Source organism: Zootoca vivipara, chromosome 8, assembly GCF_965207765.1.
Source record: "Zootoca vivipara chromosome 8, rZooViv2.hap1.1, whole genome shotgun sequence".
In the NCBI taxonomy this organism is placed as follows: domain Eukaryota; kingdom Metazoa; phylum Chordata; class Lepidosauria; order Squamata; family Lacertidae; genus Zootoca; species Zootoca vivipara.
In genome coordinates this window covers 86,441,291-86,458,988 of record NC_142591.1, presented here as the reverse complement: position 1 = coordinate 86,458,988, position 17,698 = coordinate 86,441,291, and the positions used below count along the sequence as shown (strand labels likewise).

Here is a 17,698-nt window from a genome sequence, read left to right as displayed (position 1 = left end):
TACCTATATGAAAAATTCTGCCACAACAGCAGAATTTGTCCTCTTCAAAGGAAGAAGACAGAAGAAACTATGTTTACCAAAAGCAATATAGAATAGAACACAGGTTGCTAATACAACATGCCACTTAATGAGACTGCATGCATTTATGTTGCTGCTGCTATTATTGTTGTTGTTGTTGTTGTTGTTGTTGTTGTTGTTATATGTCCCCCTTAAACCAAAAATGTCTCAAAGTGACTTATAATTCAAAAACAAAAATGCACAGAAGTTAAAACAAGAACCACAAAAGTAGTCATAGAATTACTACTGGAGAAGTGAGAAACACCATCATAAATAAGCATGATCACTGTAAAGATAGCCAACTGAAAAATGCTCCAACAGAAGAGCTGAAGTACCAACGCTCAATAGCCTGAGCAAAAACAAAAGTCTTTGCAAGGAGCTGAAAATATGTTAATTGCAACTGCCTGCCAAGTTCCCCTGGGGAAGCACTACTGAAATGCCCCTCTTGTTGTGACTCTCCATATTTTTTCTGGAAGGAGCACAAGAGAAAGTGAGGCAGTGGGAACCCCTGTTAGATCTAACACCGAATTAAAATAAATCTTAAATTAATTAATCTTAAATTAATTAAAATAAATCTTTACTGATTAACTGTGTAAGCATCAGCTGATTAACTGATTAAATCTGAACACATCTGCATATGAGAAGGAACAAGTTCTAAAGATTACTACTTGCCTTTCTGATGCTACATGCACACAGGGAAATAACTCTCAAGGTAGGATTTGCAATCTCAGAGGCACCTTTTTGTCTAAATACTGCAGCCCTAGTTTATATACAGCAAAACCATTTCGCAGGTTAATTTTGAGGCAACTGTGCCGATCATCACTGCATTTTCCTGAGGCTGTTAACCGCAAAGTGGCATTTTTGCTCTGTTTCACCCCCCTGGTGTTGTACCTTATTCCTCTGAGCTTTGCTCTGTTGTCATGCCGATCGATAAGATTGTGTAGTACTTCTAGAACCAGCTGCCGGAGCTCGCTGTCTTCCGTGAGCGAAGAGGACAGCAGCGGGTCCAGGAACGGGGCTGAGAGAACAGTCATGATGCTTTTGGCATTGTACCCCGAGGTGACCTGCCAAGGAGTTGAAGATAAAGCGAGTGTTACTGATGCAGTTCTTGGTCATCCACAATATTCAGAATGGCGGCAGCGGTTCAAATATACGTAAGGTATATTCTGCCCGGACACTGAGGTCCAGCACCGAGGGCCTTCTGGCGGTTCCCTCGCTGCGAGAAGCCAAGTTGCAGGGAACTAGGCAGAGGGCCTTCTCGGTGGTTGCGCCTGCCCTGTGGAACGCCCTCCCAACAGATGTCAAAGAGGAAAACAACTACCAGACTTTTAGAAGACATCTGAAGGCAGCCCTGTTCAGGGAGGCTTTTAATGTTTAATAGATTATTGTGTTTTATTTTTCTGTTGGAAGCCACCCAGAGTGGCTGGGGAAACCCAGCCAGATGGGCGGGGTATAAATAAATTATTATTATTATTATTATTATTATTATTATTATTATTATTATTTATTATTATTAGGAGTTTGCACAGTGTATCCAGGTACCTAAGGCTGGATCATATCTTGCTGTTTACACATAGCATGACTTTTGTTGCAATTACGCTATTTGGCTTTGTTGCTGTTGTTTTGTTAATAGTGTTTTATAGATTGTGATTGCTTTACTGATCGTTTGCTAATTATTCGATATTGTTATTTATTGCTTGCGAGCTGCTTTGAGATTCATGCGAATGAAAAGCGGCATAGAAATATAATCCCTCAATCTGTCCATCAACAGCAGGGCAGAGGCAGCTAACCTGCGACACTCTTGCAACTGTTCTTGGATTCCTTTTCCCAACAGCTCCAGCTGGCATGGCCCACAGTCAGGGCTGATGGGATCTGGGCTCCAACAAGGGCAGAAGGCCCACAGGTGAGCTGCCCTCGGGAAGGAGTATGGGAGCACAACTAGCAGGTGCCTTCTCGCCACCTGTTCAACGCCATGCATGACCTGGAAATGTGCCCTGTGTGACCTGGCCCTCCGTTTCAGTGACTGACTGGCCATGTGGACATGCTTCCTCATGTGGGCCAAGGTGCCCCACAAGAGGGTGAACTTAGCAGTGGGGCAGTTGGTGGGAGAGATTCTACTCTTGCCTAAAAAGGTAAAGGACCCCTGACAGTTAAGTCCAGTCGCAGGCAACTCTGGGGTTGCGGCGCTCATCTCGCTTTACAGGTCGAGGGAGCTGGCGTTTGTCCGCAGGCAGTTTTTCCGGGTCATGTGGCCAGCATGACTAAGCCGCTTCTGGTGCAACAGAACACCGAAACCAGAGCAGCACACGGAAACGCCGTTTACCTTCCTGCCGGAGCACTACCTATTTATCTACTTGCACTGTTGGGCTTTTGAACTGCTAGGTTGGCAGGAGCTGGGACCGAGCAACGGGAGCTCACCCCATCGCAGGGATTCAAACCGCTGACCTTCCGAGGCTCAGTGGTTTAGACCACAGCGCCACCCGCCATTTTTAGGACCCACCTCATTTTTAAGTTGTTTTTAATGTTGTGTTTCAGTACTACAACCCACCCTGGGACCTCCGGGTGAAGGGCGGGTAATAGATAAATAATAAAAACAAGAGTTCTCACCCACAGCTGAAATGAAACCGAAATATTTAAACTTATCCATACATCCTGCTCCATGACAAAAGCCGAGGCCATGTGACCCACTGAAAACAGACACATCACACACACACACACACACACACACACACACACACACACCCATCCTCCTCTACGGAGCCATTATCAGACTTACCATAAGCAAAGACCGCAGCAACATTATCTGAATCCTCCTGGTTCCCAAATCCCTGGAGGGGAGCAGAAAAGAGCTGCACTTTAGATCAATGTGGCTCCATGATTCAGTTCACTCCCTAGAGCTGTGCATGTCTTGAGTGCAAGCTGCACTTCTGCTGTTGTTTCCAGCCAGAGCCACAGCCGGCTACTAAGTTTGGGCAAGTCCCCATCGCTCTGTGGCAAACATCCTACCAGACCCACCTCTCAAGCCACGCATGCCATACCCAGATGCACACAGAGCAGGCTGACAAAGAACATTGCGAGCAGCAACGTTTTTTGCAATTCCCTGCCAGACGGCATTCCAGGAGTCAACTCCAAGAGAGGAGAGGCACGTCACAGATATCATTCGCTTACATTCCTGCTGAGTTCATTACGGCAGGTGTAATATCTCATTCTTAACCTCCTGCTATGATTCATTACCGGCAACCGCTTCCTGCCCACTGATACCTGGAGTGACAGAACGCCCTGGAGGCCCATTCCTGCCATACTAGCGCTGAGATACACAAGGACCACCTGATCAGTCACATGTGCAAACTCAGGGATGCTGCAAACACTACAGCTCCCTACATGCCATGGGAAGGAGTCAGAAAAGGCAACAAGTAAGGGGAAGAATGACTTATAGGCATGCATCTTGCAAATTCCCTGAGACCTCCTTCGCCATTCCTGCATGACTGTTCTGGTTCTTGGGGAAATTCTGCAGGAAGCCCGTAGGGAAAGGCAGGACCAGAGACAATCCTCAGTGAATTAAGACCTCATGGGCTTGTGAGCCATGTTCATCTGATTCTGTCACCCTCAGGTCACCTCCTCTCTTAAACAATCTCACACATTCTCCTTATACAGGCAGCCACCCCTTGAGTCTGGAACTCCAAGACCTGTAGGCTACGCCGTGCCACATCTCTCCCTGCTTTTGGAATTATTTTTTCCCTGGGAGGCCTTTGGATCAACCGTAATCCTCATTCCCACACCTGAAACAAATGCTTAGTATGTGCATACAGGGAAAAAACAATCAATTGCAGATACTTAATTATTCTTAATTATTTTTAATTAATTAATAATTATTTTTAATTAATTAATAATTATTTTTAATTAATTAATAATTAATAATTATTTTTAATTAATAATTAATAATTATTTTTAATTAATAATTAAATAATAATTCTTAATTGTTTTTAATTAATAATTAAAAATATATTTCTCCCTGGAAAAGACCCTGATGTTGGGAAAGATGGAGGGCACAAGGAGAAGGGGACGACAGAGGACGAGATGGTTGGACAGTGTTCTCGAAGCCACCAACATGAGTTTGACCAAACTGTGGGAGGCAGTGGAAGACAGGAATGCCTGGCGTGCTATGGTTCATGGGGTCACGAAGAGTCGGACACGACTAAACGACTAAACAACAACAACAATTATTATTTTATTTATAGCTAATTGTATCCCTAAGGGTTCACACCAAGGGATCATCCTCCCTCAGAGCCAGTGGAATTGCAAAGACAGCAGGAACCGCAAAAGGCAGGCCACAGTTTTAAGAGCATCAGCTCTGCCGCCAGAGTTCTGGAACAAGCAAGAGGAAAAACACAAACCCCAGCTGGGTGGTGTCCACGATCTGAGATGCCGACCCAAACACAGGGACTTTCCCCATAACGAACATCATTATTTCGGAGCGCTGGTAATCTGGGAGATTGCTGCCAAAGAAACCTATGGAACGGAAAAGGGAAGGATGAGGCAACGCTGGGCCATCTGCTCATAAAACAGAGAAGGCCGGGAAATTCAAGGATTAAATCTGAGTCCACATCACCGTCTTCCTCCCACCAGATCTTCTGAAATAACGACTGTCTTGTGTTAACAAATCTGAGTCGCTGGTCTGGTTTGGACAATCTCCCCCAGTTTATGAAGCTGGGAACGAGAGTCTGGCTCAAGCATTCCTCCCCTCCCATGTGGGCCTCAGAGCACTTCACTCCAGTGTTCCCTGATGTCCAAACTGGGAAATTCTGCCTTAAATGTTGGTCAGTCTTGACATTAAGACAGTCATTAGGTCTGAGTTTCCTGGTGTGGGGTGTAATAGGCAGCTCTGGCTTAAACAAAACCAGAAATGAAGCGTTGGAGCCAGCATGTGGCTGGGGAGGAAGAGAATAAGCTGAGAAAGATCACCCAGACCAGGCCAGCTCCCCTTGTGGTTTTCAAATTTTTTATTATTTTATAAAAACATCTAATAAAAACAAAACACTAGAAATAACAAAACAACAACAACAAAACATACAAAATTTCATATTCTTAACCTCTTATCTACTCATTGTACTGCGACTTCCTCGGATCCTCCTTACTGCGATTCACTGCTAATCCACTTTAGCAATTTCTACTTCATAATCCTTTTATCCTTATATAAATTGTACTTATTCTTAATTCCAAACAAAACCATTATCTATCGTATTTCATATTTTCCTTTACCACCAAGCCAGATCTTAAACTACAGCATTGTATATACCTCAAAATCCATTTCTTACTATTTAATTACAATACTATTCTTCTTCAGATAAACTTTAAAATTCTTCCAATCTTCTTCCACCGATTTTTCTCCCTGGTCGCAAAGCCTCCCGGTGAGATCAGCTAATTCCATATATTCCATCATTTCCATCTGCCACTCTTCCACCGTCGGTATTTCAAGTGTTTTCCAATATTTTGCTATCAAAATTCTAGCTGCTGTTGTGGCATATAAAAAGAATGTGATGTCCTTTTGGGGTATTTCATTCCTGACTATCCCCAATAGAAAGGCCTCTGGTTTCTTTATAAAAGTGGAAGAGTGGCAGATGTGGTTCTCTTCTGAGAGGTCTCTTGGAAAGGCTGGGTTTATTCTGAGCCCCACAAATGTCTGTTATTCCCAAGGTGAACTGACCCAATTTCTCAAAACAGAACAGAAGCACTGAACTGTGTCCCATCTTGGTAGAAAGTCCTTCTAAGCACTTTGCAACATGAAACCAGTGTGCTGGCTGATGTCGCAGCTACAGTCCTTGTGGTGAGGACCTGGATATGTAAGGCCTGGATTCGAAAGCTCAGCTCCATCATGAAGCTCTCCCCCCCAAAAATACAACACAGGATTTCATTTTTTTGCTAACATACACCCACTAAGGCGAATATCTGACTGACTCACCAATAGTTTGAATGATGGCATTCTGGACAATCTTTTCATCGCTCTCCTTCGTGCGGCTGTTGAGGCTACCTTTGCCATCAGAGTCTTGGCCCAGCTCAAAATCCACACTCAGGCTCAAGTGCTTCAGCAGTGTGTTAAACACCTCGAGGACAGTCGGGCCTGTGCAAAGGACGACAAACACACCAGAAGCAAAGGCTATTTAGTTATCATCCAAATATCCAAGGGCAGTTAACAATAAAATAACCATAAAGGTAAAGGTAAAGGGACCCCTGACCATTAGGTCCAGTCGTGACCGACTCTGGGGTTGCACGCTCATCTCGCATTAGTGGCCAAGGGAGCCGGCGTATAGCTTCCAGGTCATGTGGCCAGCATGACAAAGCCGCTTCTGGTGAACCAGAGCAGCGCACGGAAACGCCGTTTACCTTCCCGCTGTAGCGGTACCTATTTATCTACTTGCATTTTGACGTGCTTTTGAACTGCTAGGTTGGCAGGAGCTGGGACCGAGCAACGGGAGCTCACCCCGTCACAGGGATTCAAACCACTGACCTTCTGATCAGCAAGCCCTAGGCTCAGTGGTTTAACCCACAGCGCCACCTGGGTCACTAAAATAACCATAAATCATATAATAAAAATTGAGAAATACATAAAGTCCATATACAGAACATGATGATGATAATACCCCGCCCACTCTTGGCCGCTTCCAGCGAAATATGTGAACTGTATGACAGACTCCAAAACATCAGGTAAATGTTTTGATGTTTTACCTGACATCAATATCCATGTGCAGCTTCCCTATCAGAGTATAGAATCATAGAGTTGGAAGGGACCCTGAAGGTCCTCTAGTCCAACCCCGTTGGACTAGATTCTGCAGCAGTATTTGAAAAACACCCTTTATCATGTTCTAACAGGTGTCTGTGAGCCCCTCTATGCATGCCTGTATACCCACAGCATTCCGCTTCATGTGTGAGGCCACCGCTCTCTTCTTAACCGGGCCAGGATGCAGACAGTTGTGATCGGGGAGCACAAACAGTATCCAGCCTCAAGGTGCCATCAAACACATTTCCCTCTGCCGTTGACCAGGCCAGGCACCTTATCTGCACAGCTATCTGCACAGCTCAGCGTTGGCCAGTCTAGTCTAGGGTCTTGCTTTGAGATGGGGGGGTTGAGAGGTGGCCTGAAGTGCGTGTTTTCCCCTGCTCCCCTAATCTTTTTGCAACTGGAAATGCCACTGAAGAATGCAAAGCCAGAGCCCCTTACCGATGAGCTATGATGGGGCTATGAGGAGAACCCAGCTGCCAGGAGGAACTGCCTCCAGATTTGGTGAGGGTTTCTAAAATCATAGAATCATAGAATCATAGAGTTGGAAGAGACCACAAGGGCCATCCAGTCCAACCCCCTGCCAAGCAGGAAACACCATCAAAGCATTCTTGACATATGCCTGTCAAGCCTCTGCTTAAAGACCTTCAAAGAAGGAGACTCCACCACACTCCTTGGTAGCAAATTCCACTGCCGAACAGCTCTTACTGTCAGGAAGTTCTGCATGCATGCAGCAGCAGACTTGGGTAATGTGGTGTCCTGTGCAAGGCCTAAAATCTGACTCCTTCCCTCCCGCCAAGCCCCCCCACACACACTGCCCTCCCAAAGCAAGGTAAACAAGTTGCAGGGGCTTTGGGAAAGAGGCACGAGGCTCTGACGGGGTCCTAGAGATCTCTCATCTCCTCCCCAAAAGCTGGGAAAGCACTTACAAGGTTTGGGAAGGAGGTGGGAGGAGTTTAGGACCCTGTCAGAGCATCGCACCCCCTTCCCAAACCCCTGCGCCCTTGGCTCAGTGCCCAGCGTGTGCGCACTGCTTGCACATCTCTAAATCCGCCCCATGCAAGTTTCAAAGTACAAATTCCATGATAAAGATGCCAGCGCCCACATGTGGAGCAAAACATGATGTCTGGCCAGGAAGTTCTAGGGCTTTAGGACGAGGACACTCTGCACCTCTTACTCCTCATTAAGTTTAGACTCCAGAGCCACAAAAAAAAATAATCAAACAACAAAATCAGTTTGTCACAACAAGTTAGCACCAGAGTCAAAAGACCAACAAACCAGCAATCTGTCACACCAGGTTTATGACAGCAGGAAGGCTAGAGAAGAGAGGCTTGAAAGAATTTCCGTTTTGGAAAAAGCTGAATTAAAAACACCCACCAACTGGGAAAAAAAACAATGTGCAGAAGTCAACAACAGAAAGACAACGAGGAGAATCCACAGGGTGCATCTTCTGCAACATTGGGCATCCTTACCATCTGGGTATCCTGTGGCCCCCACGTCTTCAACGCAGTGAGCTTGACACCAGGCTCCATCGCAAGGACTCCCTTCCCGAGACTCCATTTATCACACACACAAATATCCTGGCATTCGCTCACCCTCTTCCCCAAGGCCACTCGTCCCTCCTGCTTCACAATCGCACTGAGACTCCTGTCTTTGCTCTGAGAGCCCGAGGCTTCCTGCCAGGTCTACTGCCACTTGCCTTCTCTCTCCCTCTCTCTCTGCGCCCACAGATCCTGCATTTTATCTGCAGACCAATTAGCAGCAATTAGTCCTTGCACGTGGGTCACACCTCTGTTTACTGGAGCTACTTCCGGTCACAGCTCTTTGAAAGGCATAAATTAACATTAGCACACATGCCCCAAGGCTGCCAAAAGGAGATTCTGAGAATATGATTTTTAATAGAATAAAATAATAAAATTAATAATGATGATGATAATAATAATAATAATAATAATAAAAACAACAACAACAATATACCACCCTTCATCCATAGATCTCTGGGCGGTGGACATCATTAAAAAACAAATCAAAAACACAAAATACATAATAAAAACAAGGGAAAAACCAAAAACTCCAATAATCTACTGTTCTTCTACTGGGGGAGAAAAGTAGATATATGAGGAGGGAAAACAGAATTAGACATGGCACTATCTATTGCACATTTCCATAACCAACTAGCCCTTCCAAAAACTCCCAGGTTTTTAAGCCATCCTGAATTAGCCAGTCTCACCAATGGATCCTTTAGCAGCAATCGCCACTGCCTCCAAAAGGACCTGGATGATACCGGCTCGAACTCTGGGAGAGTCTCGTTTGCAGCAATCAAGGTGCCCCAGGATTTCCTGTATCACGTGATGAGAATACTGCGCCTGGGAAGATGGAAGGAAACAGCAAAAGCTCGTTATAGCCCTTCAAAATTACAGCTATGACTCCGGAGTTGACCTTTCTAACTGATAATACCAAGGCACATTCACACAACACTCGAGTTGGGTGCTTCAGAGAACCCAGTGGATAAGCCATGCTATATTATACTGTAAAGAGGCGTTTGAATAGAAGTGAGAGATGACAGAGTTTGAAGGTTAAAGAGTCTGCTGGTTCCATCCCTAACTTCCTCCTTTGTCTTAATTGGTTATTGCTGACTATGAAATAGAAACAGGGTAAACATACCTGTATGGAGTACATGATGATTTTGAAGCAGTGGACAGCAAATTCATTGGGGTCCCACAGTCTGTGATGGTCTAAATGTCTGTTAAAAACAAGCCATTATTAAGCACCTGTAGCAATTTCAACATTTAACAATGGGCTTCTTCGGATGACAAATCCTAGTTTGGCTGTCGTGTTACTCTGAGAAGCAGCAGCTGGCTTGAATAAGCAACCACTGTATTTAAAGGAATTGGGACATTCTGGAACGAGGGGTGAACTTTTAGGGATGTTTCCCCAGGTGCATTTTTGTACAGATGTCCAAATACAAAACATGTGCTTAGTTGTTTTTGTTTTTTAAGTAATAATTAGAAATTATATAAGATTTAGAGTTTACTACGGATGATATGTAAAGAATCGCAGAAGGAGGAGGAATGAGGAAGTCAATAGATTAGTAATAAGGGTCATAAGTTAGAATTTTTGTTTTTGTATTTTTTGTATTTTTACTTGTATTGTTGTATTTTTTGTATTTTGTATTTTTTTGTGTTTTGTATTTTTGTATGTTTTGCTGTTTGTGAAAATCTTTAATAAATATATTACAAAAACAACAACAACATGTTCTTAGTGTGAAGAGCTATGAGGGGTGCATGATTATGTAAATCGCAGGTTCCCCCTTCAAAATACTCCTACAAAGTGACCAAGAAAGGGTCGAGGCTGCACATTAGAAGGGGCAAATCACAAACTATTTGCCCTTTGTAACTGATGCGAGCAAAGAAGATTGTCGAATGTCAAACTATGTAAAGACTCCTGGCTGATGAGTAACCTCCAGATCATCACTTGCATGCCAGGGATTTTAAAGATGGTGACTTGGAACGTAGGATCCTGTTTCAACCAAGAAGCTTTCTCTTCCAGGGATTATCTCCACCCTCTTCCCTCTTTTTGCTGTTGCTTCCCCATTCTATCCAGGAGGAAAGGGCTCCTGCCACATAGTCCTCAGCCCAAGAAAAGCACGGAAGCGCAACAGCCACTGGCTGTTCCAGAGTATCCTCCGTCCTCTGCTGTGCGGATGCAAGGAGTATTAAGCAGCAAATGGCTGTACCAAATGTCGCTGCACTATCTGGCTTGCTGGTTGGAATTTCAACCAGCAAGGATTATGAGCGAGCAAAACTTGATGTATTCAAATGAGGAGCACGGGCAGGTCTGTATAGGAGGAAGGGGGGGGATCCCATATAATCACATACAGCATTGCTTATTGAAGCTGAAGGTGGGGGGGATTTAAGTGGAAATGCACTGTATCCTGCACACATAGGGCCATCCTATTTTTATCCTGATATTAATCCAGGAAGGCAGGTTAGGCAACCTGCTCAGAGCCAACCTGAATGAGGACTGGACACAGTCAAAGTCCATACTCTGCCCACTACACCAAGCTGCTTTTTGTTCTTTTGGATAAGAACACCTTCAGGATTGGCTTTTGGCTCATGGGACACAGACATATTATTTATTATTTATACCCCGCCCATCTGGCCGGGTTTCCCCCACCACTCTGGGCGGCCTCCAACAAATAGCAAAATACATTAAAATATCACAAATTAAAAACTTCCCTAAACAGGGCTGCCTCTAGGTGTTTTCTAAATGTCAGGTAGTTGTTAATCTCCTTGACCTCCGATGTGAGGGCGTTCCACAGGGCGGGCGCCACTACCGAAAAGGCCCTCTGCCTGGTTCCCTGTAGCTTTGCTTCTTGCAGTGAGGGAACCGCCAGAAGGCCCTCGGCGCTGGATCTCAGTGTCCGGGCTAAACAATGGGGGTGGAGATGCTCCTTCAGGTATACAGGACAGTTATATACAGTGCTTGTTTTCTTTAAAAAAAGTTTAGGGGTACTCTCATTTTCCTACTCATATTGAAATACCGCCCCTCAATGAGGCCAAACCTATTAGATTCACAAAATGTTTAAGGGTATGCGTCCCCCTGCATCCCCCCCCCCCAAAAAGCACTGGTTATATAGCAATATGGAAGATCAGAACAGCTGAGAGAAACAGTGTTCTCAGGACTTTTCGGCAGCCAAAGCAAAACCAGCCTTGAGGGAGTTTTGCCAACTATTTCAAAGGCATTTCCTGCCCCCAAGAAACTCTTAGAAGATTCGGCAGATTTCCAACACAACCCTCTCAGACCTTAGAATTGGCAGGAGAGACCCCGTTGTGTGCTGCTGCTGCCATTGGCTGTTGCCCAGTCGGCACTGACCCATGACAGGGCCTTTTCGGTGGTGGTTCCTCATTTGTGAAAAGCCCTCCCTGGTGTGGTGCACCTGTGGTCCTCACCATTAACATTGAAGGGAAAGGAAAAAACATTTCTCTTTACTCAGGCATTTGATGGCTGAAAGATACTGTTCCTGCCAACCTTTAAATCACAAGCTGCAGGGGTATATGGTTGCTTTTAATTGTTTTTAAGTTTGTTTTGATTGTTGTTGTATTGATTTAACATTACATTGTTACATTACATTTAACATTAGCATTGCTGCCCCAGGCTCCTTAGGAAGGAAGGGCAGGGTAAAAATGTACTTAAGTACATAAGTAAACAGATGCTTACGCAAAGACTGGTCTCACAGCATTATTCATGTTCCCATAGGTAGCGCGGCCCAGCAGCTCCCTGAAGCAATTCTCAGCCAGCACAGCAGGGTTCTCCTCTTTATCGCCTCCTGTTGGAGAGGAGGGTGGCCCAATCCGGCTGCAAAAACAGGCACACACACTTGGATAGGTTTGCCAGGCTTTGACATTGTGCTCCACTGCCATGACAGAAGACGCAGCCACAGCACCTCCTGTCCACACCCAACCCACCCCCTCCTCCTCAGGGCCAGCAAAGGGCCCAGCCCCCCCCCCCCGAGAGACGGGCATACCTGTCGACATCTTCAATCTTCTGCATGTTATAAAGCAGCGAGGGAACAATCTTGTCCATATGCTGGGGCTCCCATATGGTGGCTCGGAGCTCATCGTTTACGGTTTTGCGAACCACCCCCTGGATGCCCCTGATCCCAGCAATTCGGATCCTGGCACAATAAACAATGGCATTTTCATAGAAGGGAAAGCTGCAGGATCCCTGCATGTTAGCTGTGATCCCTGAATTGCAGGGGGTTTGAGTAGGGGACCCTTGGGCGTCCCTTCCAACTCTACAGTTCTATGGAAGATGGAAAGCCCAGAGGCTAAGCCCAAAGGCAGCAGGGGTAGCCAATCTGATTACTGAGACCCAGGAGCAAGTACCTCTATGCAGGCATATATACTTGATGAAGACACATGAGGAGGACATAAAGGTCCAGGTTCAAGCATATAAAAACAGGAGCCAGCATGACTTTTTCTTTTCTTTTGCCCTGTTTCACCCTAACCTCATTCAACGAATGATGGACATACCTGCCCCTGGCAAGGAAAGCCATTTTCTATGCCAGTTTCATCCTTCCTGCCATGCTTCTAGTGCCCCAGCCACCTTCTGTGTTTCTTTAAAGTGCTGATTTATGAATATACATTTAAACAATCAAACAGCATTTGTTCTTACAAAAAAACCCCCAAAAAACCAGTCCACCAGCACTCTCCACATCCTCTTTAGCTTCCAACTGGCAGAATGTTCCCTCTAACAATTCAATGCTCAGAGAGATTAAAAACATGATGAATACATTTTCCAGAGCAAAGTGGCTCAGGTTATTATTTACTTATGTTTGCCCCCACCCCTAGGGTAACAGCCCATCTCAGATGACTATCATTTGGGTATTGAGCTTCATGGACTCCTGGATACTTGGTTTAAGCTACAAGAGCATTTTGGTTTGGCAGAGGCTTCCCCGGCAAGCCTCAGCAGAAAGACTCGATACTCTCTGAAAAGGGCATATGAATTAAACTCCACTGACGGTGCTTGGCAGAGCATGAATGGAGGGAAGATGCTGGGCTTTGCCATCGCAGAGATTCTCAGTAGCCTGGAAATTTAGAGAGCAGATACCGGAAAGTGCTCCCATCCCTTCGTCGCACATTGTTACTTACTCGTCCCGTATTTCCGGGTCATTGTGGCAGGAGTGACACATGCCACTGAAGCGAGACACAAAGAAGTCATAGCGGCGGTGATAGGAAGGCGTGTCCTCCTCAATGTTTGCAAATTTGACAAACTGCAGAAGAGGAAGGAGAAACGGAGAGGATTCAACAGCTTCAAAGCAATCAGAAAGTTGGTATCACCCAGCCCCAAAATGCTGCAATCCCCCAGCCACAGTTGAAATTATCCAACTGAAACACAGCAAAATCATGTCTGTTATTCATCCATCTTTTTTTCTAAGCATTTCTGATGTTTGGACAGTGTTCTTGAAGCTACGAACATGAGTTTGACCAAACTGTGGGAGGCAGTGCAAGACAGGAGTGCCTGGCGTGCTATGGTCCATGGGGTCACGAAGAGTCGGACACGACTAAATGACTGAACAACAACAACATCCCTTACAACATCATCATCATCATCATCACCTTTCTTTGGTGGGGAAAGAGGTTGGGTGCAAACCTTCCCAGGAGGGCAATCCTCTCTTCATACACCCCAAACCTTCAGGGCACCGGCAGCAAAAGGCACAGATCTCAATCCCACAGAGCAAAGCATCCGCTTGTTTTTAAAAATCCCCAGGTCTTTTCCCCCTGGCTAACCTTTCTTCCAATGTGGTGAGACCTGGTATTTTTACCACATCAGGACAACTCTCTAGAAACACTCCAGGACCTGGTAAATAGTATGCAACAGGGAGTGTGTTGAAAAGGCTTCACTTTCCAAAAAAACACCAGGTTAGTAATTTGATAGCCTGCTGCTGCTGCTGCTGAATCCAGTATGCTAGGGCAAATGTTGGGATGTTACCCAGTAGTTCCTATCTATTTTGGGGACCCTTCTCTAATTGCCTCACCTCTGGAGCTCAGGCACTTAGCAATGGGGCAATTCCTGTGGTTGCACCTCTAGCTATGAAGTAGCCTCTTCAGATACGTCCCCTGGACATTTTAGAAGCAAATCACTTCTGTGCGCCCAGGCTTTTAATAAGTAGTGTGGTCATTTTTTGAAAAGCTGCCTTGAAATGTTACTGGTTTGTTTGTAGCACCTTTGCTGTTTTAGGCTCTATTCTGCTATGTGATTGATTTGGTATGTTGGTTTTATTGGATTTTAAATGAGGTTTTGTGTTGTTTTGGAAGCTCCTTGTACATTTTGTTGAAATGGAAAGAGAGGATGCAAATATTTTAAATACATAAAAGTAACCCAAGGCAGACCTGGAGCATCCCTGATACAGCACTCGAGCTGGGCTCACAAGACCCTTATCCTCACATCGATCCTGTTTACTTAGCTGTCGGGTGTCCCTATCCTCGGACCAGGCCTGACTCTCAAAACTTCCTTGACTCCGTTTCAGCTACTCCTAGGCTTGCTGCAATACACTCCTAACACTTTGGAGACTGGATTCTGTTACTGTGAAACGGTATCAGAGGCAGGACAGTCGAGAGTGCAAAAGCAGAAGGCACTCAGGGCTCATCACTAATGCAGCGGTGATGGCGAGGGAACAGAATACCTTTCACTTGGAAGATAAAGGGCAAGCTAAGCTTCTATTTAAAGGCTTGCACAGATCTGCTGGAGAAATAGAAAGAGTGCATTTCTAGCCCTGTCAGGTGGCACAGAAAAGTCTCAAAGACAAGCAAGCAAAGAATATTAATGGAGCATCAGATGGGCAGGAGGAAAAGGGTCTTCTCAGTCCTCTAGGTGCCAGGCCAGTCAAAGGGAAACCTACACCTCTTGCAGGCTTTCCCAGCAGCCAACTCACACCATCCACAAGAACCATGGCCAGAGGGAAGGGTTTCTTTCTTCCTAACCTGTGTCTCTGAGGGAGTCATTGATCAGGGCCTGCCGTAATCCACCTGATGTTTGGGAGGTTTCTTATTCCCCCTTCATAGAATCATAGAGCTGGAAGAGACCACAAGGGCCATCCAGTCCAACCCCCTGCCAAGCAGGAAACACCATCAAAGCATTCTTGATATATGCCTGTCAAGCCTCTGCTTAAAGACCTCCAAAGAAGGAGACTCCACCACACTCCTTGGCAGCAAATTCCACTGTCGAACAGCTCTTACTGTCAGGAAGTTCTTCCTAATGTTGAGGTGGAATCTTCTTTCTTGTAGTTTGATTCCATTGCTCCGTGTCCGCTTCTCTGGAGCAGCAGAAAGCAACCTTTCTCCCTCCTCCATATCACATCCTTTTATATATTTGAACATGGCTATCATATCACCCCTTAACCTTCTCTTCTCCAGGCTAAACATACCCAGCTCCCTAAGCCGTTCCTCATAAGGCATCGTTTCCAGGCCTTTGACCATTTTGGTTGCCCTCCTCTGGACACATTCCAGCTTGTCAGTATCCTTCTTGAACAGTGCTGCCCAGAACTGGACACAGTACTCCAGGTGAGGTCTGACCAGAGCAGAATACAGTGGTACTATTACTTCCCTTGATCTAGATGCTATACTCCTATTGATGCAGCCCAGAATTGCATTGGCTTTTTTAGCTGCTGCATCACACTGCTGACTCATGTCAAGTTTGTGGTCTACCAAGACTCCTAGATCCTTTTCACATGTACTGCTCTCAAGCCAGGTGTCACCCATCCTGTATTTGTGCCTTTCATTTTTTTCTGCCCAAGTGTAGTACCTTACATTTCTCCTTGTTAAAATTCATCTTGTTTGCTTTGGCCCAGTTCTCTAATCTGTTAAGGTCATTTTGAAGTGTGATCCTGTCCTCTGGGGTATTAGCCACCCCTCCCAATTTGGTGTCACCTGCAAACTTGCTTAGGATGCCCTAACAAAACTAAATAGCCAGATTAAAACTGAGGGTGAAATCAATCCACCTCTAAATTAAAGGATGCTTACATTAGCAGTTCTTTAAAAGTTTGAGGAAACAGAAATGTTTTTGCCTGGTGCCTAAATGACAGAGGGGGGCCTCGAAGGGGAGATCTCCCAAAAGTGAGGAGCCACCACAGAAAAGGCTCTGTCTCCAGTAATCACCCACTTCAATTTTAAGAGGGACATGATCCATTTCATGGTATGCAGTCAGGGGCGGGGGAGGCTCAGGGACGACATTTGGCTAGTCAGACTCATAACCAGGGAAGCAGGTACGCAGCCTTGCAGCTTGGGCACACAACCAGGGGTTTGGAAGTAACTGCATTCCCCTCTGGCTCTTCCTAGCCATATCCTCTGTGCAGCTCCCCAAAGGCTATGCCAGGGCAACTAAACTGACTCCAGACAGTGGCAGAACCAGGTGGGGCACCCAAGGAGTGTTCACTCACCGAGTTGGTTCCCAGGACTTGCAGCCTCGGTTCTCCGGACTCCAGTAGCTTGGCCACCATGTGAAGGAAGCTCTCCACAAACGGCTTGATGCTTTGAGAATGGCAAGCCATGAGCAGCTGGTCTAGGGCTTCCATGGCAATGAAGACATACCTGCATGCAAAAAGGTGAGCACAGGCTTGCTAGGAAAGCCCACAAACCTTTCTACTAGCTGGCCTGCACAGATATTATCTGCTACAGTGGTACCTCGGTTTATGAACACAATTGGTTCCGGAAGTCTGTTCATAAACCGAAGCGTTCATAAACCGAAGCAAACTTTTCAATTGAAAGTAATGGAAAGTGGATTAATCCGTTCTAGACAATGAAAAAAAAACCTAAAGCAGCAAATTAACGGAGCGCTTCCGTGGCTGCAACCCAGTCGCGGAAGCGCTCCCCGGCCTCTGGGAGGCATCGGAACGAAGTCCCAGCTCCGATGCCTTCGCGGAGGCCGGGGAGCGCTTCCGTGTCTGCAACCCAGTCGCGGAAGCGCTCCCCGGCCTCCCCGAAGGAATTGGACGCCCCGGTGTCTTTGGGGAGGTTTGACCTTCGCTCTGATGCCTTCGGGGAGGCCGGGCCTTCGCTCCGGGCCTCCAGGAGCCATCGGAGCGAAGGCCCGGCCTCCCCGAAGGCATCGGACGCTCAGTAGGCCTTGGGCACCTTGGTTTACTAACTTCCGGGTTAGGAGTGTTCGTAAACCGAAAATTCGTAAACCGAGGTGTTCGTAAACTGAGGTACCACTGTATTGATATTCTGTGGCAAACTGAAAGCTCAAGAGCGGGGGCGGGGGGAGCCACCCTCTTCCCATTTACAAACATCACACAGCCTCCTTGCTTGGGGTGATTCTCATTTGCCACAGGAAAGGAGGCCAGTACTGGCAGGGGGGAAATGG

At 46.0% G+C, this 17,698-nt stretch overlaps 1 protein-coding gene across 1 annotated transcript in view; it reads right to left on the bottom strand.

The window, feature by feature from the left end:
- Positions 1-17,698, bottom strand: part of LOC118089962 (protein EFR3 homolog A) — a 53,306-nt gene that overhangs the window by 15,829 nt on the left and 19,779 nt on the right. Inside the window, exons 5-14 of the mRNA XM_060277540.2 lie at positions 16,773-16,923; positions 13,486-13,607; positions 12,360-12,509; positions 12,053-12,190; positions 9,497-9,575; positions 9,063-9,198; positions 6,017-6,175; positions 4,452-4,566; positions 2,834-2,885; positions 949-1,121 (exon numbers count right to left, since the gene is read on the bottom strand). Of these exons, the coding sequence (XP_060133523.2) occupies positions 949-1,121; positions 2,834-2,885; positions 4,452-4,566; positions 6,017-6,175; positions 9,063-9,198; positions 9,497-9,575; positions 12,053-12,190; positions 12,360-12,509; positions 13,486-13,607; positions 16,773-16,923 (1,275 nt within the window). The remainder of the gene's footprint in view (positions 1-948; positions 1,122-2,833; positions 2,886-4,451; positions 4,567-6,016; positions 6,176-9,062; positions 9,199-9,496; positions 9,576-12,052; positions 12,191-12,359; positions 12,510-13,485; positions 13,608-16,772; positions 16,924-17,698) is intronic.